This window comes from Myiozetetes cayanensis, unplaced genomic scaffold (assembly GCF_022539395.1).
Source record: "Myiozetetes cayanensis isolate MyiCay16 unplaced genomic scaffold, myiCay2020 scf5-8, whole genome shotgun sequence".
Lineage (NCBI taxonomy): Eukaryota > Metazoa > Chordata > Aves > Passeriformes > Tyrannidae > Myiozetetes > Myiozetetes cayanensis.
In genome coordinates, this window is record NW_026087742.1 from 90,815,335 (window position 1) to 90,842,061 (window position 26,727).

At 42.7% G+C, this 26,727-nt stretch overlaps 1 protein-coding gene across 2 annotated transcripts; it reads left to right on the plus strand.

Annotated features, from left to right (window-relative positions):
* Positions 1–19,423: 19,423 nt before the first annotated feature.
* Positions 19,424–25,722, plus strand: ATP4B (ATPase H+/K+ transporting subunit beta). Of its 2 annotated transcripts, none has more exons than XM_050333261.1 (7): positions 19,424–19,535; positions 20,943–21,071; positions 22,304–22,417; positions 23,225–23,424; positions 24,735–24,797; positions 25,299–25,391; positions 25,561–25,722. In XM_050333261.1, the coding sequence occupies exons 1-7, from the start codon at positions 19,424–19,426 to the stop codon at positions 25,720–25,722; spliced, it is 873 nt and encodes a 290-aa protein (XP_050189218.1). The 2 variants fall into 2 exon arrangements, with proteins under 2 accessions (XP_050189218.1, XP_050189217.1); XM_050333260.1 differs by having other exon boundaries at positions 24,735–24,791.
* Positions 25,723–26,727: the final 1,005 nt, after the last annotated feature.

Here is a 26,727-nt window from a genome sequence, read left to right on the forward strand (position 1 = left end):
ATTCGAGGATAAAAGAAGGACCAGAGTCTGCTTTAGAAAGCCTAAACCTGAGAAGAAAAACAAATGCAAAGAAAGGAAATGGGATATGAAAATGTTAATTGTTTTGGAGATTGGCCACGTGCTGCTTACTTAAGAAGCTTTTATATTGATTTTCTCCTCTGGAAATGTGGCTGAAGGAGTCATGCTGCCTGCAAGTGTTTTTTGGGAAGTGTTTCACTAACAAATTTTGAACCCTGGAGAAAGGGACACACCTGGACTTCAGCTCAAAGCACACAGCACAAGTGGCTGGACACTCTCTGAGATGTTTAGGGGCAGGCACAGAGGGACATGTCATGAGGGACCAAGGGACAAGAGGCCAAGGAAAGACCTTGGCAAAGGAAGGAGAATGCCAGAGGAATGATTTAGGGAGAGACAGAAGGGAGACAGGTAATAAATAGTGAATGTGCTTTCAGCAAGACATAAATTGACCCCAACCTTATGATGACTTTATAAAGAAAAGATAACTTTTAATTAATTGCACAGTGAACAAGAGAGAAATGAGCATTTCTTTTCTATAATGATGATGTGCATTTGGCAGTGCTCTTCCACTGCCTAAATAAATGGAAGGCAGAGTATTGTGGTGCTCTGGCACTGTTTCTGGAATTGGATTATCTCCCCCTGTCCACTTGGCATCACAGAACAGTCATTCCTAATTGCACCTTCTATCTGATTATTAACCACTGCTTCTGATCATGCTTCATCTCTGTCCTTATCTGCTTTTCATCTTCTGCATTGCCTCTGTCTAATTGCAACAGACTTGCCTTGAGGCCTCAGATTATTTTCTGTCATCTTCGGGTGCAACAGATTGTTTTGGGGATTTTGATGGCTCCATTTGTCTTTGTGCTGTCCACCTGTTGCCTGAAGCTCTGACTGTGTTCTGCTCTGTGGCCAAGAGCAGAAGCAGTTCCTACAGGCACTGGTGATTTGAACTCTGCCTCAGGGGGTGAGGTTCTCGAACCAGCACAGCCTGTATGTGGTTGCAATCTTCAAATAGCTGGGCAGGCACAACAGCGAAGGTCCTGTGACCTACAAAGTGGGAATTAGTTTTGGTACCACGGTGCCCTCTCTGTCTTCAACAGGGCAAATATAAAATGTATTGGTGTATACAGGCCTGTAGACAATAGATGAAGCAATGATTTTGCATCAAGGTCCAGAGGCTCTGACAAAGCATAAGCAGTGCATGCCACAGGTTATGAAAGGCACTCTTAAGAAATGCTTCATATATGCAGTCATCACCTTCTAAAATCCCTCACATCAACCTTCCATGAAATCAGACAGGAATAGCCTCAGAGTCATTGAAGTAAATACAGATATTTCTTTAAAATCCTAGGAGATCACCCACCCTCCTTGCCAGAAAGATGATGAGGCCATCATTTGGAGGCTGGAGCAGAGGAAAGGAATAAATGAAAGACATAATAAATCCCCCTTCATATTACAGATCATGAAAGGGAAAAACTGGCAAGCACCTGCCACAGAAGAAACTGATTTGGAAGCTGGGAAACAGGCAAGAAAGACCTTGACTGGAGCCAGACTTCTCTGGAGGAGCAAAAACGCCCCAGATCCCTAAGTACTGCAAGTATCCTACCCAGTAAGATAGCAAAAACTCAATGAAAATAAAATTAATATTGGTTATTAGGTTGCTAACTTCCCAGTGGCAGCCAGATCTGAGTTGCAGTGCTGAGTACAGCAATGTCAAAAATTTCAGATAGGGAAACTGAATACTGCTCTGTATCGCTGCTATCAATTACTTTGCTTTCATTTATAAATAATGTTGGGGTGCTTAAGTTGCCAGTTAGGAGCTCTAAGGCTATCTGGGATGACATCTCATTCCTTTAGAAAGACTTGGTTTAATACATTATACACTCTAAAGGGCATCTCTGCAGAAAGAGGCACTAAAGCCACAAAGTAAGAATCAATTGAATGGAAAAAATTAGTTTTCATCAAGTATCGGGAGGAATTTGAGAAGCTCTCTCCTTTTTCCCATGTGAAAACAGAGATACCTACCTCCCAAACAGTCAGTTACCAAAAAGGTGAGCTCACCTAGAGAAATGCTCTGGTGTTTTGGACCCTGGTTCCAGAGTCACAGTTACTGAACTGAGAAAACTTCCATCCTGAAGATGCTTGAGATATCCTCCTGATAGGAGCTAATGCTTGAAATACATCTCTGTTGTAGGACTACACAGTACATCAGCATCTGCACATGGATACCCACACATATACAGAGTACAAGGACCGGTGAGCTTGGGTTAGGTGAGGTAAATAAAGTACAGGTGTTTGCATGTGCAGTTACACATGAAAATCCTCCATGCAATTGATCCACCTGTTGAAACTTGGGAGAGACTTGGCCCCTTGGAAATTGAGATCCCATGAAGTGAGGTGTCTACCATTCTTTCACACTCCAAAAAGCAACATCGGATGCACCAAATGTATGGTTTAGAGCCTCTATGTAATGAATAATTGAAAGTCCTTTTCTTTCTATGGTGTGCATATAACATAGCTGTTCATACAACATCTGTAGCTCCAGCCTTGTGTAATAACTGTCTTCAATGCAGGAATGTCCTTCCATGTCTTTAAGTGGAGTTTGCCTGGGAAAGTTCTGCTCAAGCCATGTTTTAGCCAGTGAATGCATGGAGATTTCTTAGATGAGGTTATTTTTCTCCCTTTTGTTCTCTCTGGGAATTTTTATCCTTGTTTCCCCTGAAGCTGAGACTTATGCCATTGTGCTGCCTAACAATCCCCTGTAATAAAATTTGAACCCAGGGGCCAAATGTAACCACATTTAGCAGAGGGCTGAACTCTCAAGGATAACAAACCTGGAGAAAGAGGCAACCAGGTAATGAAGGGAGAGGGAATAAATGCTTTCACTGCAGAAGGGTTTTGAGGAGAGATAACCACATTGGGAGGTACCAAAGAAGTTATACAGAGGAGAGGGAAATGGGAAACAGCCTCTTCTGACTCTGCTTATTAAGGGTCTGAGAAGTGTAAGCTTCAAAATCCAGATGGGTCATTTACATAGACAACATCAACTACACATCTCCACATAAATTAATTTCTTCTCCAGCTTTCATCTTCCCAGTAGATTCATAAACAGATGGGTGTGCTGGAGTAGTTCAGTCCAGCTCAGTTTTCTTTTATCCACAAAATCAGTTTTGTTCTTGTTCTGTAAAAGACTTTAATACTGTTCAGGAGGCATCCCTGGCACTGTTTCCTATGAGAATAAATTGTTCAGGTTTTATAACCAAGCACTTATAGAAAAGGGATATCTAGTAAAATGTAAGTCAACTTCCTCTCTTGTCATGATTTGTGCCTCTCAGTCTATCCCATTATACAGAAGAGCATGACTTTTTTTCCTACTACAGAGTCCATACAGCTTAGTCATGTTGATCGAAAGTGGTGTCGTAATGGGTGGTTTCTGGAATAGAAAGCAAATATACTCATTTGTGTCACAATATCTCATCAAGGCCCTGAAAAAATTGTGAAGGCATTAGAAAAAATTATGGTGGACTCAAGGTATAGGAAGGGAGACACAAAGTTTTCCATCAGAACACAGCAAGTGACATTTCCTGCTCCCCAGGCAGGTTAGTGCTGCTTGCAGGGGGACCTTCTCCCTTCAGAAAAGAAGGCTTTGTGCTCCCTTATTATGAAAGGATATCTGATAGCCCAGATTGTCCTACTAAGCAATCTATCATTTATTTATTGTGCTGTAATGGGATTGAATAACTGTCTGCCCCTCCTGGATGCATCCTGCTTTCTGCTCTGTAAGTGACCGACAGGCACGGTTAATATTGCGATGAACAGACACATTGATTTTAGGGGGAGATGTTTCTGGTGTACTGTGTTCTTCTCCCCACATCCAGAAGGCTACAGCAGAATAGGAAAAGATGCAAAGATGCTCCTGATGCATCAGTGCATCATCAGTGAGGATAATCAAAGATACTGAGAGGCCTCTGCACCAGAAACCAATAAAACCAGGAGGGCTCTTCTGTTTGAAGAGAAGTTGAGCAGGGGTGGCATGAAGGAGATCAATAAGACCACGACTGGCAGTAAGAAAGCCAGCAGGGTACAGTTGCCAGCTATCTCTTCTAATACAAGAAAGAAAAGGGCAGCAAATGAGTCTGTCAGGCAGCAGTTTCAAAGGATGGAAAAATATCTGTGCACACAATGTGCAACTAATTTGTGGGCTGCCTTGGCAGACACCTTTTGTTTATATGCTGCAAGGTCACCTGGACTCAGAAAGCACACAGACCTGTTGAGAAGAGAGTCATCACCACTGGTTCAAATGGTAGAAGTGCCCTTCTCTCCTTATCCCTTGGGGTCATTTGGGTCCACATTTTATGTCCAGACATGATGGCAGGTAGCTGGATGAAGGCTGCCAGGAGCCCCATGGCTGCCTCCCACCCCCAGCCCAGCCTGCAGTGTCAGCTTGAGCGTGGGGATGCTCCAGGACTTCCAACGCTGTGGCACATAGTGGAGCGAGATCAGGCCAGAGGGGTCCCCTCTTATTTCTTGCTGGTAGAGTAGTCTCAGGATATGGAGCAGTTCCCTATTTGGTGGGTGTTGGACCAAGAGCCTCCACAAGGCTCAGCCACTTGAGGTGGGGAAAAACCCACATTTCAGCTGCTTTGAGATTTCCTGCAAACCCTTTGTACAAAAAAATACCCAAAAAAGTAATTTGTATGCAAAGTACATGTGTTGTCCCTTCATCCCAGCCTTTGAGCCCCTCTCCTGGGGCCTCAAGCATGCGTGATCGTGTCCAGCTCATTTGGCATCCCACATGTGCACTGGTGACACCTTGTAGGTCCTCCTCAGGTTGCTCCTCAAATAGTCAGACGGACATTATTTAATTATTGTATTGGTTTGGTTTGGCAACTAAAAAGTCTGTGCAAGGTCAACCTGCAGGGGCACTGCAAAAGCTGTTTGCTGAGAGGCTGTGTTTTCAGTACTGTGCTCGTCCTTACCCTCTCCACACTGCTCTGTACTGCTGTTGGGGGCTAGAGAAAGCCATCCTGGTTGCTCATACTGCCTGCTATACAACACATGCCATGAAACTCTACCCAGTATTTGCTACGGTGATCTCATAGCTTACAGTTTCAGAAGCTATTTACAGCTGAATGGAAAACCTGTGGATAAAGTTCCCAAGGAGGGCATAAGCACATAAAATGTTGATACTCGGTATTTCACACCTAGCCCCAGAGAAATTTAATTTCCCTAGCTTTAAGACAGTAAGTAGTAGTAAAAGCAGCTTCAGTGGAAAAAGAACTTTACAGTTTTTAATGAGAATATATAACTTTTTTCTATTAATCATACTTTCTGTGATGTGACTGATAATTAAGGGTTGAAAACACCAGTAACAGAAAGCTCTATGTTTCTGCTCCTTACTCTGCGCTGAGGACACCTGAGCAGGTCCTCACCCCCAGAAACAGGACTGATTTTGCTGGCAGGCCCTCCCACAGCAGCTATTACTCCCACCTCAAAAAAAATGACCTGACAGGTTTCTCCATCTGCTATTTTTCATAATGAACCTTTTCACCCATGCTGCTGTTCTGGAAATACCATACGAGATAACACATGTGATCAGCAGATTACAACCTGCTATCTCATCCAATCTCACTGTGTAGGAGGAAAGTATATATTCACCAAATTAGCCTTAATCCTTCAGATCAGTGCAACTGCACATGTAATCCTTAAAATGTACAGCTTGAAAGGCAACTTTTAACAGCTACCACACGTGCTCAGCTTTTACTCCCTATTGTGCAGGTATGAGAGGGATCAATGTATCACTCAGTATAAGGACTGATAGTGAATATTGATCCTCTTGATTGTCTGCTTGAAATGACATCAATTTATAAATGTATTTGTAGAAGTGCTTAGGAGGGACCAGACACATGCACATGCCTTCCTCGGGGACATAAATAGAGAAATGCTGTCAGCCTACATCCATGGGCCCTCTTCCATACCCCTAGCAACATAGGATCCAAACAACTAGACTTTTGGCATTTCAATGGAATGCTACTACACAGGAATCAGCAATGGGGGTAATACTTACACACACAGCTACCCTGCTTCTGTCCAGTATGTCTGGGGGCATGGATGCTCTGGATGAGTGTTGGTATCTGTTAGTGAGTCCTGCAATGCATTGCTGGAGATGTAAATAGATATTCAACTGGGAACACTCTGGACATTTACAGAATTTTTTTTTACATTACTTTCTAAATAAGACAGAGTTTTAGCTAGCCCACACTTTTCAGGCATTTAGTAGACATCAAACATTTTCAGCATACGCATTGCCCACAAGCATTTGCTCCCTTGCTGAGTACAGGCACGTCCTCCTGACAGGGCTTTTGGCTGGCAGCTTGTGAGGAATACTGCCTACTGAGCACAGATAGTACACTTTGCCCTGTGGTCTAAGCTCAGACAGCCCCTCAAGCAGTTAATATTACTGAGATGTAAATCCCCCAAACCACCACATTTAGTACAGCTTGTGACATGAAGACAGCTGCTGTGTCCAAGAACAATGCCCAGTGCCCCTACCAGAAGCACCCCATACACATGAGAAAGCTGAAAGGAGGCAAAGAGCAGTGGGATATGTGGTGGGACAAAAAACTGGGTGAGCAGCAGGATCTCTGAGCAGCTGGAAAAGCAGCGGGGAGAGGCAAGTAGAGAAATTGCAGAAGAGAAGAAGAGCAACACTCAGAGAAGGGAGGAAAAAAAAGCATGTGCAACCTCTACAGGAGTGTTCTTTGCTATCTTCAAGGTGCATCAAAAGCTTTCTTTTCTCTCCCAAAGCTCATCTGTTTCATTCAGGTCTCAATACCTGAACTCTGAGTTCCTGACCAAGTGCATATTCCAGTGGTGGGACATGGTAGAATCAGAAAAAACCTGCATCTCCCCATTTTTTCGGCTGTGTGGGTGTAGGTATTCATTGTAACCAGTGTGCCTTTTGCTGCGAGGGGCCTGGGGAAGTGCCCTTGTGGCTCTGCACCGCCTGAAGGACAAGGTGGGATAGAGAAGGTGATGTGAGGAAATACTGTCAGAGTCAAAGCAGGGGGCTCCAGGGTAGCTGCAGTCCCCAGCAGTGCCCCCAAAGCTGCAGTCAGGACTGCAGACCAGGCTGCTGACCCAAAGACCAGGGGAACACTGTGTCCACCTACTCAGGAACGGCCAGATATTGCCTCCTCCAGTCCGCCAGCTGAAACACATCTACAGAAATGATCCAAGGTTAGAAAAAAAAAGGTCAACTGGGTCACTGGGACATGAAAGGGCTTGGAAACAGTCTCAGGTGCAATTGTTCTGGGTGACAGAAGGGGAGCAGCAAAACATTGTGGAGCTTCAGACTCCAGTAAGGACCCCAGCTGTCCTTTCCAGGGGTAGCTGACAGCTACACTCACCCAGCTGCACCCCACACCCAGCAGGTGACCACACAGACCACAGTGTTGCATGCCCCCAGGAGTACCTTGTCCTCAGTTCAGGTCTTGTGACCTCTGACTGAAAGTTTCCATGTTGTGTTACCCATCCTCAGAGCCTCTCACTGATGATTCATTTATCGATAACTGCATTTTGCAGTATTGGCACTTACTTATTGACTTTACTGAGTCAAGGAAAGCAGCTGTTTACAGGGGCACCCTCAAAAAGCAGGCAGAAAGAAAAGATCATCAGGAAGCCCTTCTGCCCTGTACACTCCCACCTAAAAGAGTGCTGCTGTCCTGGGGCCATGGGAAGGAAAAGCCTGCTCAGCTCAGTTACCCTGGTGCACTGAATGATGCTACTGTTGTCACTGCTGAAGAAGGGAAACTGGGATTGAATTTTAGGATATTATGAAAATCTGGCCAGGGAAGAAAATAAAAATATTAGATAAACTCTATCTCTGAACATGTGTGTTTCAGGGCTGGAAAAATTCTTTCTAGAACTATCAAACATGGTAATGTCCAAAATATGTTTTTGACACATCTCATGAATGGTCCCTGTTTCTGTGTCGCCCTCTGAAGCCATAAGGGTGCTGCAGGCCTCACTTTGAGAATGTTTTAGGGTGCTGGGTAAGTAGATGTCTGCTGCTGTGCATGAAGCAGTGCTGTTATTCATTAAGAGCACACAGCACAAGGACTAGGAAGCTTCATTAATCAAAGAGGCCAAATCGTGAACCATTTGTGAGGGCAATGGGAGATTCATCCTGGGACCAAAAGCAGGCTTCTCACCTTCTGGTGCTGCTGTGCTGCTGGTGCCTGCCTGGCATCTCCACAGGTGGCAGCACAGCCCATGGCACCATGATGGAGAGAGTCCAGCAGGAGAAGGGCAGCACAGAGCTCTCCAGGCTTGCAGAAATATGCTGTGTGATCCTGGTATGGACCACATCTTGGTGTGCCTCTGGTTGATCCACAGTTTGTATAACTTCACATGATTGCATAGCTCCTTTAAATAAATAATTTTAGCTCCTTTATTTAAAAGATGCCAATGAACAATTCTGTGATCTCTCACTTTCCCTCCTGTATCTCTTCACTGCATTTTTTTTTTCTTGATAACAGCAGTTTTCTGACGACTGTCATTATACAATCTCTCACTTCACTGAATACCCTCTGCAAGAAGAGCCCTACCCAGTAGGGGTGAGGGGTGAGTGCTGGGGGGAGCAGGATTTTTAGTGAACTCTATGTCATGAGTTTCAAACAGGGCCTTTCAATTCATTGTGGTAGACTGACAGCTGAATCAGATCTGTTGTTTTTTCGCTCTTCAGCTGATGGTTCAGGTTTACAAATTTGGCTTTCTGGTGATGCTGTATATGTCAGATGAGAAGCAGGTGCACTGTTTTGTAAGGTGGTCAGCAATCTTTGCCATGGATCCTGCCAAATACACCAACATTAATATTTATTTCTAGGAAGGAATAATTCTAGCTACACATTCACAGCAAGTGATAAATGCAAAAAATACATCTATGTGCCAGTCTTATAGTTTAGAAACAGAACAAGTTCTTTGTAACAGCTGGGGTATATTTCAAGAGCCAGATCTAGCATTCATAAGTGTCTTCATAACTTCAGCTTACAGCAGTAGTAAATTCTAAATAGTGGTATTCCCTAAGAGTGCCTTGGAATCACAAGCTTCATTATCCATTATGGATGCTGATCCTAGGCACTCAGATCAATATAAAGATGTACTGATACTGAAATTCTGATGCATAGCCATATTCTGAAATGTTCCCATCTCAGCAGGATGACAGCTGAACATAAAAGTGCCATAAATGCTCCTAACCTATTTTAGTGGAACACTCAATTTTCCAGTATTTTTTTCCCCATTCTGGTCTTCCCTTGAAATGTTAATTCATTTGTATTAATGGTATCCCCATTAAAACTTTGTGTCTCTGAAGATTCACCTTGTCTCTCCAAAGACTCCGTTTTCTAAGTCTTGTAGGCAAATAGCCAAAAGTTTAACTGCTTCATCTGTAGCCATGTGCCTTTTTAATGCCAGATTGCTGAAGGTAAGATTTTCTCAAAAGACATCGTAGCTTAGTCTGGTGGTTTAATAGCTCCACAAGTAAGTACACAGAGATAATTTGATACTAAAACCTGCTTGTGCTCAGCCCTTGTCCTCAGATTTCTCTCGCCTCCTCTTTTCTTGAGGGTCCCTCCTTAGCACTTACAGTCACACTATCAGGAAAAGTCTCATCATCTTTTCACATTTACCAACATTCACTGAAACAAGAGAAATATTTCTACCTCTGGACAAAGATTGAATGCATTATTTTTGCCATATCCTGAATCATTTAGGCACCGTTTTAAAATGCCTCTCAGCACGGACGGTTCAGGAGCTGTGCAAAGCGAGATTTGTCGTGGTTTCTAGAGCTGTGCAATCACGTGCAGCTCACAGAGAGGACCCTGGGGATTGATCCCCTGGCACTGCATCCTCATGGGCAGCCCTGGAGGGACGTTGTGGTGACTGCCCATGTCAGCACCCTGCTGCCACTGCGTGTATGGGTGCAGGACGGCACCCAAACCCAACATCACCCCTACTGCAGCGAGAGGTGGGGAGGGCTGGGTCTTTGAGAAAAAAGCTGGCCTGAGTTTGGGGTCCCTTAAAGCGTAGCACCATTACATCATGCTTTTTGGTAGTTCAGAACACTTTATTCAGTGCAAACAAGTATCTTTTTTATGCAGTGACAGGAATCAGTCTGTTGTAACAAGGCCAGGAGGACAACTGAGCAGCTCCCGGGGACAGAGAGTGTAAAAGGATGTCTGCATGCTAAATTAACCACTGTGGTTTTACTGGAAGATAACTCTACATTTTCTTGCTGGGCTCATTTCCTTGTATTAACCTGGGAAAAAAAGACTTTATATATCTCTCTATATATTTACTATTTTAAAGAAATACTTATTTATATGTATATTTGTTTGTCATCAGTAGGGGAAATAAAACCTATGGGGACTTAGCTCTTAACAAATATGCTAATGCTATTACTCAGACTGACATCAAAGGAGGAACCAGCCATGCATATTTCAGGGAAATTTTCAATGAGGATGTGGGGCGTCTGTAAAAGTGGATTTTCCTCACTGGCATTTTAACACACACAGCTTGAGACATCGCTTTCCACTTGGTATTGATTTTTCACCCGGTTGAAGCTGACCTTTCCCTGCCCAGTCTGTCACAGAGTTAAGGTCATAACCAGCACAGCCAAAGGCTTTGTAAACCTGCTGTGTGCAGACAAACCCTGATGGCTTCAGGCTTCCTTATCTTAGTTGGGCTCCCTATGGTGCTGGGCAGGGCAGGAGCTTTCAGTGCCTGCTGAGGACTGGGTTCTGAAGATGTGACAAAGAAAACAATCAACTTGTCACCAGGGCCTGGCAGGGCCCCACCATGACCAGGGTGTGTCCACCGTGGCTGACACCAGGTTACATCCTTTGTCTCTTTTGAGTGGGAAGAAAGGACAGATATTCCTTGCTTCATCCACTACCCAGGGGAAAATTCATGCTGCAAATGGTAGACAGCTGTATCCCAGTATCAGACAAAGATAAGACTGGGTGCAAGCCAGAAAAAAAGGGTGCTCAGATTAAAGAACATGTCAAAAACCACGGGTTTTCCAGCCAGCCAAGAGCAGAGGATGCAGCAATGAGCCAAAATAATCCCTGAACATTTGCCAAGGACCAGCAAAGGTTCAAACCCAGAGTTTCAAAGGCACAACCTTTACTCAAAAACAGAGATAAAAGAAGCACTTGAGGAAAAATGTCAGTCCCACTCCAGTGCAAAGGAAGAGGCTAGAAAATGGATTATACCATCCCTTTACAAGTTAATAGGGTGATTTAAGTTATGCTGAAAATGCTGAACCAACATAATTTCTTGCTTTGCTTATGAGAACCGGTGCTAAACTTGGCATATCTTGGTTTGGTGAGGTTTTAGATTGTTTCATGTAGCATTTCTCCAAGCAAACTTTGATAATGTGATTTAAGTGAAATAGCCATTAGGTGGGTTCACAAGCATTTGAAAACCTGTTCCCAAAGAGGAGTTGCCACAGTTATCTGTACTTATCCATGCTTTCCTGTACACTGTGAGGGTATACTTGAGTAAAGGAACCTTTCTCCCTATACGATAAGTTTAGTAAGGAACTGATACTTCATTAGCTCCTTACCATTACATCACTGCCTGAGTTGGTGCTGCCTTTGTTGAGTAGTGTCACTAATTATTTAGAAGAGACTGAAGAATGCTTTTATGAATTGGAAGAATATAATCTGTAATAGAGACCTGCTGCACTAGAACAAGGTAGTGATGCAGCAGCATGATGGCAGGTGTGTGGAGTGCTGTTGCATACAGTTTTCCCAATATCTTGTCCCTAGTGTGTAAGAGAGCTGTTGAGTCTTGGGAAGACATGCTTTGAAGCAGCTGGGTACAGAGTTCATTTCTGAAAAACAGGTCCAGGAATTGAGCTGGGTGTCCTTAAAAAATGAGGTCCATTTAAAAATGAGGCAGATTCAGTCCAAATGTCTAAACTAAGCAAGGTACATTAAAATTAAGGCAAAGAATCTGCATTGTTACTTCTTCATCTTGGCTAAAAACTAGTCTTGGAGTCAACACATATCTGCTACTGAGGCAAGAGAGATGGTCAGCCTGTCTGCAGCAGGTTTTGACAACACAAATGGGGAGATGTGACAAGATTAGAAATCTGGGCGGAAAACAGTGTGGGTTGCAGTTAGGCAAAGTACAAGATACAAAGCAAATATTCAAATGACTAAAATCTGATGGGAGGAGAAGTGCAAGAAGAAAAGGCACTGAAAGCAGTTTGGAGTATTTGCTAAATAGTAAATACATGTGAATTTGCAACTTAATGGGGCTGTGTTAAAAAAAAAAAATCCCAATGTCATTTTGAGCAGCTCATGCTGAGATATCGTGTTACCGATCTGAAAAAAGCAATGTTCTTCTCTTTAGGTTAGATCCCAAAGTAAACTTAATCCAGTGGGCACATTCCCATGGATTTTAGAGGATTTGTGGTTGGTGAGGCCACATCTTGAACAGCATTCACTTTTGGACATCTTATTACCCCCAAGACACTGACAAGCTGGGAGGCAGTACAAAATGGCATTAACAGAGAGCAAGGCAACTGGCTCAGGAAGTAGGAGAGTTATTAAATTACCAATAGCTTAGCTAAGCAATATCTTGACAGTCTTTGAAGTAGAGAGGCATAAAGGAAGGAGTGAAAGGTGAGGGGGAGGAATATCTCACAAGGTGACAGTGCCACAACACCCATGGTGAGGTCAGGCTGAGAGAAGCCGCCCCTGACAGACCTGGACAGGTTTGAAGGCTGAGCCCTATGTAACTTAGGTAAGGTGGGATTTCCCTCCATCTGAGGGATGCCTCTGGCTGTTCCACCACTCACAGTGCCCTACCAGTGAGGCAACAACAACCTATGGACACCAAGAAGCAGTGGAAGGCGGAATGTAACATCAAGAAAAAGGGTAGAGGCTAAAAAGTGTGTGTATGGTTTTAACTGCAATATTCTTTCCAGTAAAAGCTAGATTTGGAGTAATACTGATCAGACTCTTAAGATTTCAGTTATCTTATCAATAAATTTTTGGCTTTACTTGATGACCATCCCTTGTGTCCATGGACATGATTTTGAGTGTAACAAGAGCCAGTATGCAGCTTTGCAGATGGGTATTCAGCATGTGGCTTATGACCTTGCAACATCCAGATGAAACTACGGCCTGCAATAGCCTGTGCAGATGGAGATATCCCTTCAGTAGAAATTGATGAAGCCAGAATGGCTGGAGATGTCTCATGCAGTGTTTAATCTTCTCAAGGACTCTGTTACTCACCATCATCTGAAAGACACCACGAGCAGTAGTATGTTGCCCCCGAAAAAGAATGCTTTGGCACTCTGCCATGTCTGAAAGAAACACTACTGGGTTTTGCTAGGTTTGGTTTTGCATTCAATTTAGCAGTTTTTCATAGCAAAAATCTCCTTTAGATTCTCAGGAGGCAGAGGGGAAGTAGAGGAATCTGAATGGGCTCATGGTGGTGTCGTCAGTGTTTGGACAAACGGGAGGACAGAAAAGCAGAGACCAGCTAAGCCCTGAAGCTGCTTTACATTTTCCACAGCCCTGATAATAAACTCAGCACTGCACTTTTGCCAGCACCCTCCCTTGCTCTTATCACTTTCTCTGATGTTGGAATCAGTGGAACAGCAATAACTCCATGTTTTCCCTGCTTTCTTGCCCTGAATTACTCAGGCTACTGATCTGATGTCTTTATTTTCAAACACAGAATAACTGTGCTCCCTGAGGCTGAAAAAATGCTAACATGTTTTCTTTCATCAAACTTCAAAATACAAGGGAGAGGTAAATGAGAGGGATTGTTAGTGAAACACAACATAGCAAAGAAGAAAAAAAAACAAACAAAAATACAAGACCAAAATAATAATAATAATAATGAAAAAAATAAAATCACACTCCAAACTCTGAAACTACATAGAAACCTGGAGAGGAGCGGCATCACATGGAATCACAGAAAACGCCAAGTTGGAAGGGACCCACAAAGATCATCGAGTTCAGCTCTTGGCCTTGTACAGGATCATCCCCAAGAGTCACACCATGTGCCTGAGAGTATCATCCAAACACTTCTTGATCTCTGTCAGGCTTGGTGCTGTGACCACTTCCCTGGGGAGCCTGTTTCAGCACCCAACCACACTCTGGGTGAAGAATCATTTTCTAATATCCAACCTAAACCTCCCCTGAGACAACTTCGTGCCATTCCCTCAGGTCCTGTCACTGGTCACCACAGAGATCAGTGCCTGCCCCTCCTCTTCCTCTCATGAGGAAGTTGTAGACTGCAATGAGGTCTCCCCTCAGTCTCCTCCAGGCTGAACAGACCAAGTGACCTCAGCCACTCCCCATAAGGCTTCCCCTCAAGGCCCTTCACCATCTTTGTTCCTTCACTGTGCTCCACCATCAGGATTCTCTTACATTCTAAATTTTATATTTCAGAAATTTTCAGAAAATTTTTTGCCCTCTTCATGAGAAAGGCAGAGCAAGCCTGGCACGTCCCATCACCTGCTGGCTTTTTAATATGGAAGACAGTCATAGGCCAAAGAGAAAGGCATAAACCTCATTTCTATCACAGCAGATGAACTTCAAATGCCAGCCCTAGCACATGACCCCATTGGCAAGCCCGAGGTACACCAGTGAGGGAGGCCCATGGGACCCTCCCCCATATTTTACTACACCAGGATGGTTTCTCCTCCCAGCTGGCACAGTCCATGTTGTGTTCTGGAAAGTTACCCAGGCAGCACAAGATGAACACCTCCTTCAGGGAGCCAGGCTGAAATCACGGTGCTTGGAGAGGCAGTGTCATGGAGCCACCCAAACCCAGCAGCCTGATGCCCTGTCATGGCACTGGCGTGCTCCATTAAGTCAGCAGGCAGCAATCTGTCCCTCTTGGTATTCCCCACCATGACCACCTCTGCACAGCCTCAGAAAGAGGGTGGAAACAGTGCCCTTATCACGAGTAAACAAAGTTAATGTTTTATTAACATTGACACCAAGTTCCCAGTCAGTGCCAGGTGAACCTAAAGCAGGTCAAGCTGGTATGGCATGTAAGGAGCCTGGTGTAAAGCCAATCTGGCCTGCCAAGGTGTGCTGGCACAAAGGTCTGCTAAGGGCATCATCTCCAAGGGATACCATCTTAGCCTGGATCTAACCTTTTAGGCATGGTGCTCCAAAAGCAGCCTTCAAGCTTTTTACTGAAGCTTGCTAAATGTGCAAACCACTGGGAGAGGAAGGGGCTTCACCTCCCTCTTTCTAGATATAAATCAGCTGTGTCTAGTTACAGCAGGGTGGCTCGTGCAGGGTGGCTCCTTGTGCCACACCCCACGCTCCTGCATGACCTTCCCTCTTGGCTGTCCTTCCCTTCTGTGGCCAGCCCAAGGTCAGCGATGCAGCCATTAAATACCAGCCAAGGAGAGCAAACATCAGTCCCCCTTCGAACAGCTCTGGGTACATTAAGTACAGCAAGATTCTGGGAGAAGGGATTGGCACAGCAATGGGACCAGGGCTGGCTGCAATGGCCACAAGGCCAGGGCATCAGGGCAGCGATGGATGCTGATGGGCAGCCCTGCATGTGTGGGTGAAGAAAGCAGGCATTGGATGAATCCTGATGGATTATAAAGCAAGAGGGAGCTTAGACCAAAAGCCCTCCTGTGGAGCCATAAAGAGTTGTCCACTGGTCAGTAACAAGTGTTCTGACAAATTACTGTGCTGTACAGGAACCCTTCAACAGAGCCCTTAGTATTGCCATTGCTCCATCCTACTTTGATAAACCTCTTCAGACAGGCAGTGCTCATTTTCACTCACATGCACAAACCTTTCAGGAGAATCCCAGATTTGTCTTCTCCTCCAGTCTTTCAGGGGAAACACCAAGTTCCAAGTCAGTCTGTTAGCAAGGCCGTGGAAAATCCCCAGGTTCCCAATGGGAAATTTCTACACTCAGAACTCATGCCTATAAAGAAGGTGCTGCTCTTGATGGCCCTTCTCTCCTCATGGTCTCTGCTGCTGTGAAGCTGAAGAGGGACAGGAGACAAGTCCATGGTGATGTGGCTGTGCCTGGCTTGGGAGCAGACTGCCCATATACATGGCATGCAGCATGTGGCCCTGTGTCCCCTCCGGGCCCCTCATGCTGCCACTTTGGTCTCACCAAAGACATAAACAATATTTTTACATGCTTTTCCAGGCTTGCAGATAGCTTCCAAAAGTAGTAGCATACTTAATAAGTATTAATGAAATGAAATTCAGTTTTTAACGAAAATCACCTCTGCAGTTATCCAAATAGTGTTGAATAGGATTTGCCTGTTTACAAGCACCAAGCAACTGCCACACACAGTTGGCTGGTGGCAACAATGGCACCACCTCCACAAGTAAGCCTGGTCTTTAAGTTCAATGCTGACTCAAAAGTCCTGGTGAATTCATCAAAGAAATGCAAGTTTTTCAGCTCTTATGTGCTGATGTATCACTCTCTGTCCAAATACAGAGAGGGTGACACATCTGACATTTTCATTAACAATTTCCAACACAGGAGGAGAAATCTAAAGAGACAAACTATTTTAATATAACCACCCACTGTTATATGACTTTATTTTTCTTACTTCTGTATTTGATGTAAATGCATTTTTGTAATTTATTTGTTTTAATATATGATAATGTATTTAATTTGTGCAGCTGTTGAAATTATGTATTATACAGCAAGAATATAATAAAGTTATATTAATTCTATTTGTGCTTTAATATTACTGTGATTAATGCATTTATCTAATTTGTATTTTTGGAGCTTCTAGTCAGAACAGATTTTCAGCTGTAATATTCTTCTCCTTTATTCTTACCTTCAGTTTAGATAGTGCTGTTAACTTGGTGCATTTGCATTTTCATTTTTCACTGATATTTACTAAACCTAGTTTAGAAATAAGGCAAAATAATTTAAATCACCCACTTAAATAATCTAGCTTCCCTACTCTTGCCTAATATAGCTGGCAGGGTTGAATCTAGATTAGCAGATTATGTGCAGCATTAAAAGCAGCCAGGCTCTTCTTCCTTCGTTTGAAATCTGACTTTCCTTTCCTTCAACCAACATTTTCCTGCCTGTTCTGTGATACACAAATCGAGAGATATTTCTTTGACCCTGTTGGGGTGAAAGAACTTGGTGCTGCTCCTCTCCTATTGCCCATGTGGTCCTGCTGAACTGCCCTGTGCCTTTCTCCCCCTCCTGCACATGACTCTGCCCTCCTGGTTTTATGATCTCCTTCACGCTGTGCAGCCACACCTGGGCGAGTGTTGCTGAACTCAGCAGAGTTTTAGATTCCCCAGCCAATGATAGATGAGAACAAATGGGATATAATATAAGAGAGAAGAACATGTGAAATCCTTAACTTCAGTTTCACCAGAGGACAATCTCCTAAATTTCAAGAAGCTCCACTTCACCTCCTGTACAGACACTTGCACCCTGCTGATTTCTACATCAACTTCACTGTGTGAAAGCAGAAGCAACAACATTTACCTTTTAAACATAATTTGGGATTTAATTGCATTATTAATAACTAATTTGTTGTTTAGATCCAGTTGCCTGCTGAAGTCTGTGTACTGCTAAATTTTTGCCTTTCTGCAAGCTGTGCAGAAAGTGCTGTCTCTTCAAAAAGCCTCTAACTTCACATCCCACAAAGTCCAGTCCCTCCCCTCCATCAGATTCACCTAAACAGCTCCAGCTCAGCACAGGAAAAGTTAAATCCTGTTCAAGACCTGCTGTGGCCCCCCCGCTCTTCTTCCTAATCTTTTCACATCCCTCTTCCCATTTCCAAAACCACTATGTGGGATCCTCCATAAACCTTTTAACCTGCGGGCACCTGTTTAATTTTCATAATTTTCAGGCCACTGCCCAATCTCCCTGTCTTATTTTAACTTCTAAGAAAAACCCCAACATTTGTCTTGAATATCAGTTAGCTCATGGTGTAATGACTTAAAGTACCTTTATGTTCATCCTCCTTTCTTTTCTATGGGAAATACAAATTAGTCTGTAAATCTGATTTTTCTTTTACTTGGTCTGACTTCTACTTCATTATCTGAGAACAAATCACTCCAAATTGGTGGCTATTACGCTAAACTATCATGCTGCCTAACCTGAGACAAAAAGCCCACAATAAAACTCTGATCAGAAACTCTGCATTATTTAGCTGACAGAATATTCTCGCCATATTACTCCAGCTGACAGTCCTATTACAGCTGTTTCAGTGTCCAAACAATCCAAAATTTCTCAGCTAACCTTACATGTGTGCCCACTTCAAAGGGCCCTGTGAAGTGAGTATAAGGCAGGGCACACCAATACATCGGGTTGTAAATAGGATGAAACCCTGGCCCTGGGGAATTCACCAGGCAATTTTGGAGGTTTGACATTAGTGGGATTCAATAGGAAAGTAAGAGCATTAGCAAACAACTTTGACAAGCAGCAAGAACAGCCTGGAGCGGCTTTCTAACACCTGGGCTTCCCTTGCAGATGGGGCACGTATAGAGCTCATCAGCTCTGCCACTTAGAGGGCACCCTTTGGTTTTCTGTGTACATGGGAGCTGCTGGGTACACTTTTCAGTCTTGCTCCTCTGTACACAGAGTGAACTCAGGGTTGGGCATCTGCCTCTGAATGCCGCAGAGCCTTTGGTTTAAAGCAGATAGCAAAGGGGGTTAAATGGCTCCTGTTCGTTCTCTGCTCCACCTCATCACATATCTGTGTGGCAAACCTTTTATTATACACACTCCAAAGCTGAGTCAGCAGTGTCAGGGATCACCTGACATTCTCCACAGAAAACAGAAAAACACTGATCTTACTTCCCCAGCTGCACAATGTGGCAAACACCTGGAAAATCTGGTGCTTTTTGCCCCCCACTAACTCCCACTAAAATACCCTATATCCCAACAAACATCTGCAGGTTGTAGTGGGAGACCTCTATCCAGCAATTGCAAGTAGTTGGAAAAAATGAAAAGAAAAGAAAACCCAGGGAGAAACAAGCTCTCCTTTACTTTATCTGCTCTGATAACAGCTATCACACTGAGTCTATCGCAAACCCTACGGGCACTAGGAAAAATGCGTAACTCTGCCGACCTGCTAAGGCCATCAAGAGAAAGGAGAAGGGCATTTGATTGGAACTAACTTTCCCCTGCCAGCCTCAATGGCAATATTATCAACACCCTTTATAAAGAATTGTATCTGCAGTGGGTTGATAGTAGTGAGCAGGGGCTTTCATTGGTACAGGAAACAAACTTGGTGACCTTCAGTGGAGAAGAAGGTATAAAACCCAAAGTTTCTTGCGTGATTGTCCTCTGGGCACCAGTTGAATTTCTTAGTTTCAAAGGGGGACACATTTTTGGGAACTTCTGCGAGAAAATGGCGACTTTAAATGAAAAGAAGACCTGCAGTGAACGGATGGAAAATTTCCGTCGTTTTGTCTGGAATCCAGAAACAAAGCTCTTCATGGGAAGGTCCTTAATTAACTGGGGTAGGTTTTCACATGCAAGAGTCTTCTCTTCCTTGTAGTATATTTAAAAAATGTGCAGGGAGGTGTCATCCTAATGAGTGGGGCACAACGTAGATATATTGAAGACATCACTTCTCATATATACTTTTGAACAACTTTTTGGGTGGCCCTATAAGCTGGATCAATTGATAATAATAATAAGCTGATTAAAACATTGATCCAAGTAATTCCTGCAAATGTAAGATGACTTGAAAGTGGTTTGATAGGAGAAAAATTAATGCATTAACAGGTAACTTAATAGCTAAGGGTGATGGTTATAGTTGGGTTCTGCTAACTAAAAGGGGTTCACATCCTAGTACGTGGGGAATTTTGCTTAATTGGTGGGGTTTGTCCAGTTCTTTGTAAACAAGTTTTGTTTTTCTGAAATTCCTTCCTGAATTATTGTCTCCTTAGTAGATCTTGTTTCTTATCACCCTGTCTTAAGTGTGTATTCCAGATGAGCCTCCTTTCCCACAGCCAAACTCTTCCCATAGTCAAACTAGTGTCTACAACGATGATGTGTTTTATGATCTACGTTCTGAGAAGGGCAGTCTGGACCACTGTAAAGAATATCCCTGCTCTTCCCACAAACTATATGAATAGTTGCAAGTTTCCAGGTGATTTTTTTTTCTGCCATGAAACCTGTGAGTGTAGCTTATTGGCCACTCCTAGAAACAGAAAATGCAACTGAAACTGAAATTTCACAGAAAATGCAACTGAAATGTGAGCCCTTCCAGTTGCTAGAAAGAAATGTGCTATGAGGCACCACTGAATACAGGGACAGGTTTCTAACAACCCTCCCACAAAACAACCACTGACTGCTTGTAGAGCATCAGCCACGTGTAAGACACTTCATACACATACAGACAGAAGCACGACGTTACTCTGCATCTCATGCATCTCAGAATAAAATAGCAAGATGACACATTTTGCTCATGGTGATTTCAGTGTAAAAGGCAGTGAAGTGATATGGGTCTAAAATCAGCACACCCGAAACACTGACATCTGTCATCCAAATACCACAAGGAGCAACTTGGTTTTGTCATAGAAATACCTCGGCTGTGTCACTTACTCCATGTGTAATAAGTAGATAAACAGTCTTAATATGTGAAATTACTTCAAGAAGCCACATAATATTTTAAGTTTTAAACAATCTGAGCTCAGCACCAACTACTTCAGAAATCCTTGTAAAACTGAACAATTTTTTTCTAGAAAAATATTGAGTGTAGAGAAAATGATCCAAAACACCTGTCCCTTTACAAGGAAAACCTCCCTGAGGTAAACGGTGGAAAGGAGACAGATGGTACTGCCACCAGGATGCTCCTGGCTGGAGAGGGATCACTGCGCCTTGCTCAAAAAATGAGATTTTGCTCTCATTTTTTTCCACAGTCTGGATCAGCCTCTACTACCTGGCTTTCTATGTGGTGATGTCAGGGCTGTTCGCACTCTCCATTTATTCTTTAATGAGGACAATTAATCCATATGAGCCGGATTACCAGGACCAGCTGAAATCCCCAGGTATGGCCAGTGTCTCGCAATGGTTGTGTGGGGTTGGGCTGGCTGGGCTGAGGGGCATTGGCAGAGCCCAGGCATGAGGGGGGACCAGTGTGGAATAAATCAGGTCAATTCTGCCCAAATGATCCCTGCGAAGTTTAACCTCTGCCTGAAAACACAATCAGGCTTTAAAAAATATCGGCACATTTATTTTTTTAGTATTAATTTATATATTAATATATATATGAAAAATAATAATATAATATACATTATATATTATATATACTATAAATAATATAAAAGTTAATATATACATTAGTTTATTTCATCACGCTACTGAGATGATCAGTGCCTGCCTGTAGTGGTCTCCTGCAAGAGGAGCATGCTTTCCTGGGCTGTGGGGCACCTCCTGTCCCCATGGGCAGGGATAAATCCCTGGAGAAGCCCTGGGTTCTGCTCCAACCCCACAGGCACCATGGAGGGTTTTGGGGTGCCTGCAAGATAGAGAAGTGCTGGGGCGAGCAACCTTGGGTGGGTATTTCCATACTTGCTGGGACCATGGAAACTCTCTGGGAAAGCAGGAATACCTTCCCAGCAGGATGTGCCAGAGGTCAAACAAGTAAAAATAAGACGAAGACTTGTGGCATTAGGAATAAAGATTTGTGGGACATGAGAAGAAACAGGAGAGATGATCACAAGAGATCATCAGTGCACACTGCTAAAACTTCACACCCCAATGGCTTGTTTTCACAATTGGAGTGAAAAAATTACTTTTTAGAAGTCGTAGCCCTAAAAATTATTCTGTCAGATGTATTTTGAAGTTTCCTCTCCCGGTAGTCAGTAGGCTTGGTGTTTGCTAGCAAAATAATTCCTGTAAAATATTAAGTGTGGCTTTTTCAAAAGCTGTTCCTCATGCTGCCATATGATCTCTTTCTTTAACCTAATGTGACTGTTATTGTTAAGAAGTCCTGAGGAAATCCAGTGCATTTGCTGGAATGATTTTACAAGCTGTTCTTATAACAGCACGGGTATACATGAAAAGAAAATAGCTCAGCACTAGCAAAGGCTTTTAGAGTTTTGGTTGAATAACTCACAGCTGAGTGGGTTTCTGTACACGGTTAAATCCTCCAACAAAGCCTGAGGATCTACTACACTGATGATGAGTCTTGATGCAGTGTAATCACTATTGTCAATTTAAATAAGCAAATCTGTGCCTGGCACTTCTGCTTTGTCTTCCTTTTTCTTCCCCCATGAAGGTGTAACATTACGACCTGACGTTTATGGGGATAGAGGACTACAAATTTATTATAATGTATCCGACAACAAAACCTGGGAAGGTTTAGTGACAACTCTTCACACTTTTCTGACAGGTAAAAATGAGGTTTCCTGCATAATAATGAAGAAATATGCTGACCTATGTCCCATATTAAGTCTGAGAACCTTAAGTCAGTGTCTCCATTTTATATTTGTCCTTGTCAAATCAGAGATTTTGAGTGGAAAGTGTATCTTCTAAAAGGGATGAGCAAATCACCTCATGAATCTATAAATGTATAAATGTATAAACATGTCTATTAAAATCAGAGCCCCGCTTCAGAGCTTTTACTCTGTTTCATCCTAAAATAGGCCAATAGAAAGTTGGGGGAAGTGGGAGCACAAAAGGTCCTCAAAACTAGTCTCATCTAAATTAATCTGATGAATTTGTCTGTGACTACAAACATCAAAGTGCCATAAGGCGGTAAAGCCATTGTATGGTGCCATCAGAGAGTACAGTCAAAGTAGGTTAGGTGCCCCATTTACCTGTTAATATCTTAGCACATTTATATTCTTTTTTGAGCCTTAATATTGTAATTGTTTCTTACGCACATACTCAAAAAAATTGTATTTGAAACTGACTTTATATGGATCTATCAACACAAATGGCCAGTCTTAACTCAATTTGATCTTCTTTTTATTTTTTTTCTTTTGCTTGGATATTCTTAAAAAAAACCCCAAAAACAACCCAACAAAACAAAACCCTGAACCAAACCCCCAGTTTAAAGTTTCTTCATTCTGTCTAATCCCAATTTCACTTTAAGTACATTCTCCCATGATAAAACCCCTAGCCTGATGTTGAGATCTATAATTTGCATATGAAAAACTTCAGAGGGAAATTCTTCTTTCTTCCTTCCCTCATCTAGCGTATACGCCAGCTGCTCAGCATCTGAACATCAACTGCACCAATAACACATACTTCATCCAGGACACCTTTGATGGCCCGAATAAAACGAAACTATCCTGCAAATTTACCTCAGATATGCTTCAAAACTGCTCTGGTATCTCTGATCCAACTTTTGGATTTCCAGAAGGGAAACCCTGTTTTATTATAAAAATGAACAGGGTAAGTACAAGCTCAGGGTGCCAAGCAGGAAAGAATTCGAGAGTAACTTGAGTCTCCACTGAGGAGCTGCTGTGTCATCTGCTGCCACAGGTTCTAAACTCTGCTTTGTACTGGGAATAAAAAATCATGTGCTTTTCCCCGACAGACCTCCGGAGTTTTCAGAGAAATCCTGAGACTTGTTCACCACCCTAGGAAAGTAACATAGGGCAGTGATCTCTGAACTGACTCTCCACAGCTTTGGCTTTTGTTTAGTTTTGTTAGTGTCTCTGTAGGGCTCTCCTCCCACAAACTAGCACACAAAACAGTTTCCTCCTGCAACATTACAGTCCTGTGCCTTCAGCTGAGGCATTAGGATGTGAAAGTAACTGAAGTGGGTTCAGAAAGGTGATACCTTATTTCTCCAGGCTGCAAAGAAAATCTTTAGCAGAACCTATAAAAACAAATGCTGGATATTTTTCTCAGGGGAAACCACCAACACATGTTTTTTGGAGAAGGGAATTTTCTACGCATCCTTAATTTTTTTTCAGGACGTAGACAAAGGCATAAGCATTTGATATTTGTTTTGGGGTAAAATCCTGAACCTTCTAATTCAGTTTCAGTAGAAAATGAAGAGTTCACTTCCTGACAGATAAAATTACTTGATTTTTGGTTTGGCTTGCACCTCAGACATGTTGAAGAATCTGTGCAAGCCCTAACTGTGAGACAAGAGCTTTGCCCCTGATTTTGCCAGGTGAAACGCAGGCTTTTGCCTCAAATGCCTCCTTCAGTAAGCCTGGGTGCCAGCCTCGCCAGGGATAAGATGGATGAATAGTGACAGGGGGGGATTTCACCTCCTTTTGCCATTATTGCTACAGGATGTGACCCCACTAGTTTTGTAGGATCAAACCAGCACAAGGTTTTTTTTTGCCAAAACCAAGTTTTTCTAAGGAGGTTAAAAGCATGGAGATTCAGCTTCTCCTTTCTTGACACATAACCAGCTGTTTTAAGAGATCCCTGGCTGCCTGGACATTAGCAAGGGCGAGTGGAACCTGTGGGTAAATGAGCTGGACTTGGAGGAGGTACAGCCTACTCTGGCCAGGTTGGAGCCCATCTGCAGTGCTCATCCTGAGCAGCAGGAAGCACCAAGTCTTGCTTCCTAAATATCCAGCCACAGCAGTTTTGCACCCAGGTATACAAGATGAGATGATCTGTTTGACAGAGCCATATGTAGAAACACATTAAGCATCCTTTGAAGCTCAGTTCCCAGTTGTTTGCTCAGTTTTATCTCAAAACAATTTCTAAGATTACCGAATGTATGTTTTCTATTTCAGATTATCAAGTTTTTCCCTGGCAATGGCACTGCACCAAGGGTGAACTGCACATATGTGGTAAGGGTATGAAGTTAAGAGTCTCACACATTACAAGCATTGCAGCTCTGAGAGCATGAGAACTGCGGTTCTGAAAATCAGATGCCAAATACTGAGAATATTCTCAATTCCATGCAATTTCTTGCACCAGTAAACATGCTAAGAAAAAGTTTGCTTTATTTAAAATCACCTGAAAAATAGTTATCCTGTGCTGCAGAGAACATTTGCTGTTTGCTTTCAGCTCCCCACAGTGAATTCACACCTCAGCGCAGCTCCCTCAGGCTCTCTGCCCATTTCAGCAAGTCCAACTCACCAAATTCCCAGCTGCTGTCAAAGAACACTTGTCTGCTCTTCTTGGCAATATTAACAGCTGGAGATTCCCACTCTTATCTGAAAAACAAGACTGGTGCTAAACAGGCTGATGAACTCAAGCTTTAATACACACTTAGCAGCAGTGAAACACTCACCCTGGGCTGGTTGACAATTTCCTCACCAATGAAGCATCTTCCTTGCTTATTTTACAAACAGGGCAAGGAGTCTCACCCGCTGGAGGTGGACTACTACCCCGTGAACGGTACCTTCAACCTGCACTACTTCCCCTACTATGGGAAAAAGGCTCAGGTGGGTGCTTTATGTATTTAAATATAATTTTCTTCTTTCTCTTTGTGTAAGGTGAAACATACGGAGCATCTCTGCAATCCTACAAGAACTCAAGAGAAGGCTATTTCTAAGACTTCGTTTTTAAACTGCTAGTGTAAAATTATCTTCTTTTCTTTTTCCCCCCTCCCAGCCCAGCTACAGCAATCCTCTGGTAGCTGTGAAATTTCTGAACATCACAAGGAACACAGAACTTAAAATAGTGTGCAAAATCATTGGAGCTGGAATTACCTTTGATAATGCTCATGATCCATATGAAGGAAAAGTGGAATTTAAACTGAAAATAGAAGACTGAGCAGCAAGAGAGACACTTCTGGAAAACGTGTTTAGGGTAAACTGTTATCACATTAATCCATATTTATTTTCTCACTATGGTTCTCATATAAATTCCAATGCAAAGAGACATTTTCTACTGCAAGATGACTCTATGGCTAAAAATCAAGATACCACTCCCAGTGTGTGAAGGAGATGAGGATTACCTCTATGTACATAGCTTAATATTCCATGGCTACAGTGTGCTACTGCCTTCATGCAAGTATTTGTACAAAGCAAGTTTCCCCCAAAGTGTGCAGCTGTGCCTTCAATGAAAATAAGTGTAGAATCAGTCATTTTCAATCACTTTTCAAACCGTAATAAATAACTGATGCATGATACTAAACCTTGGATATTGAGAAATAACTAGATAGCTAGAAAAACAAATCAATACTTTGAAATACCAGCAAGTAATAAAATTCTCAATCTCTCTTGTATAGGATGTATAAATCATAAAAGCATATTAAAATTATCTGTATCCCAATGCATTGGCTTTTTGTACTAGTCAGCTGAGATTTTTTAGTTGACAAATCCATCACTGCAAAAGCAGCAAACTTGAAATCTGTCCTCTATCTTACAGATTTCATTGTACCACTTACCTTTATGTAAATAACCTAATAAAAATGATTGGTAAGACTCTTAACACCCAGTTACATCCAGGAAACAGTTCATCTAACTGTTACAGGTTGTAATTTGTTTAGTGATTATGTTTGGTGTTTTGTTGTTGGCTTTATTGTTTTTCAGGTGGTTTTGTTTTCTCCAGTAGAATAGCTCTGTATTGCATTGAAGAGTTTTGGGTTACTTGCAGTAATCTGGAAGATGCTGAAGGAACACTAAATTTTTAACTGAATCTAAAATTTGACAAATCTAACTATCTCATGATACAAAGACACAAGATTGCTGCATCTGTGTGCTATGTTTATGTTAGCTGAAGTCCAGGATGCTTTAGCCAGAGAAAAAACACTGCACAGAAAAAAACAATACTCAA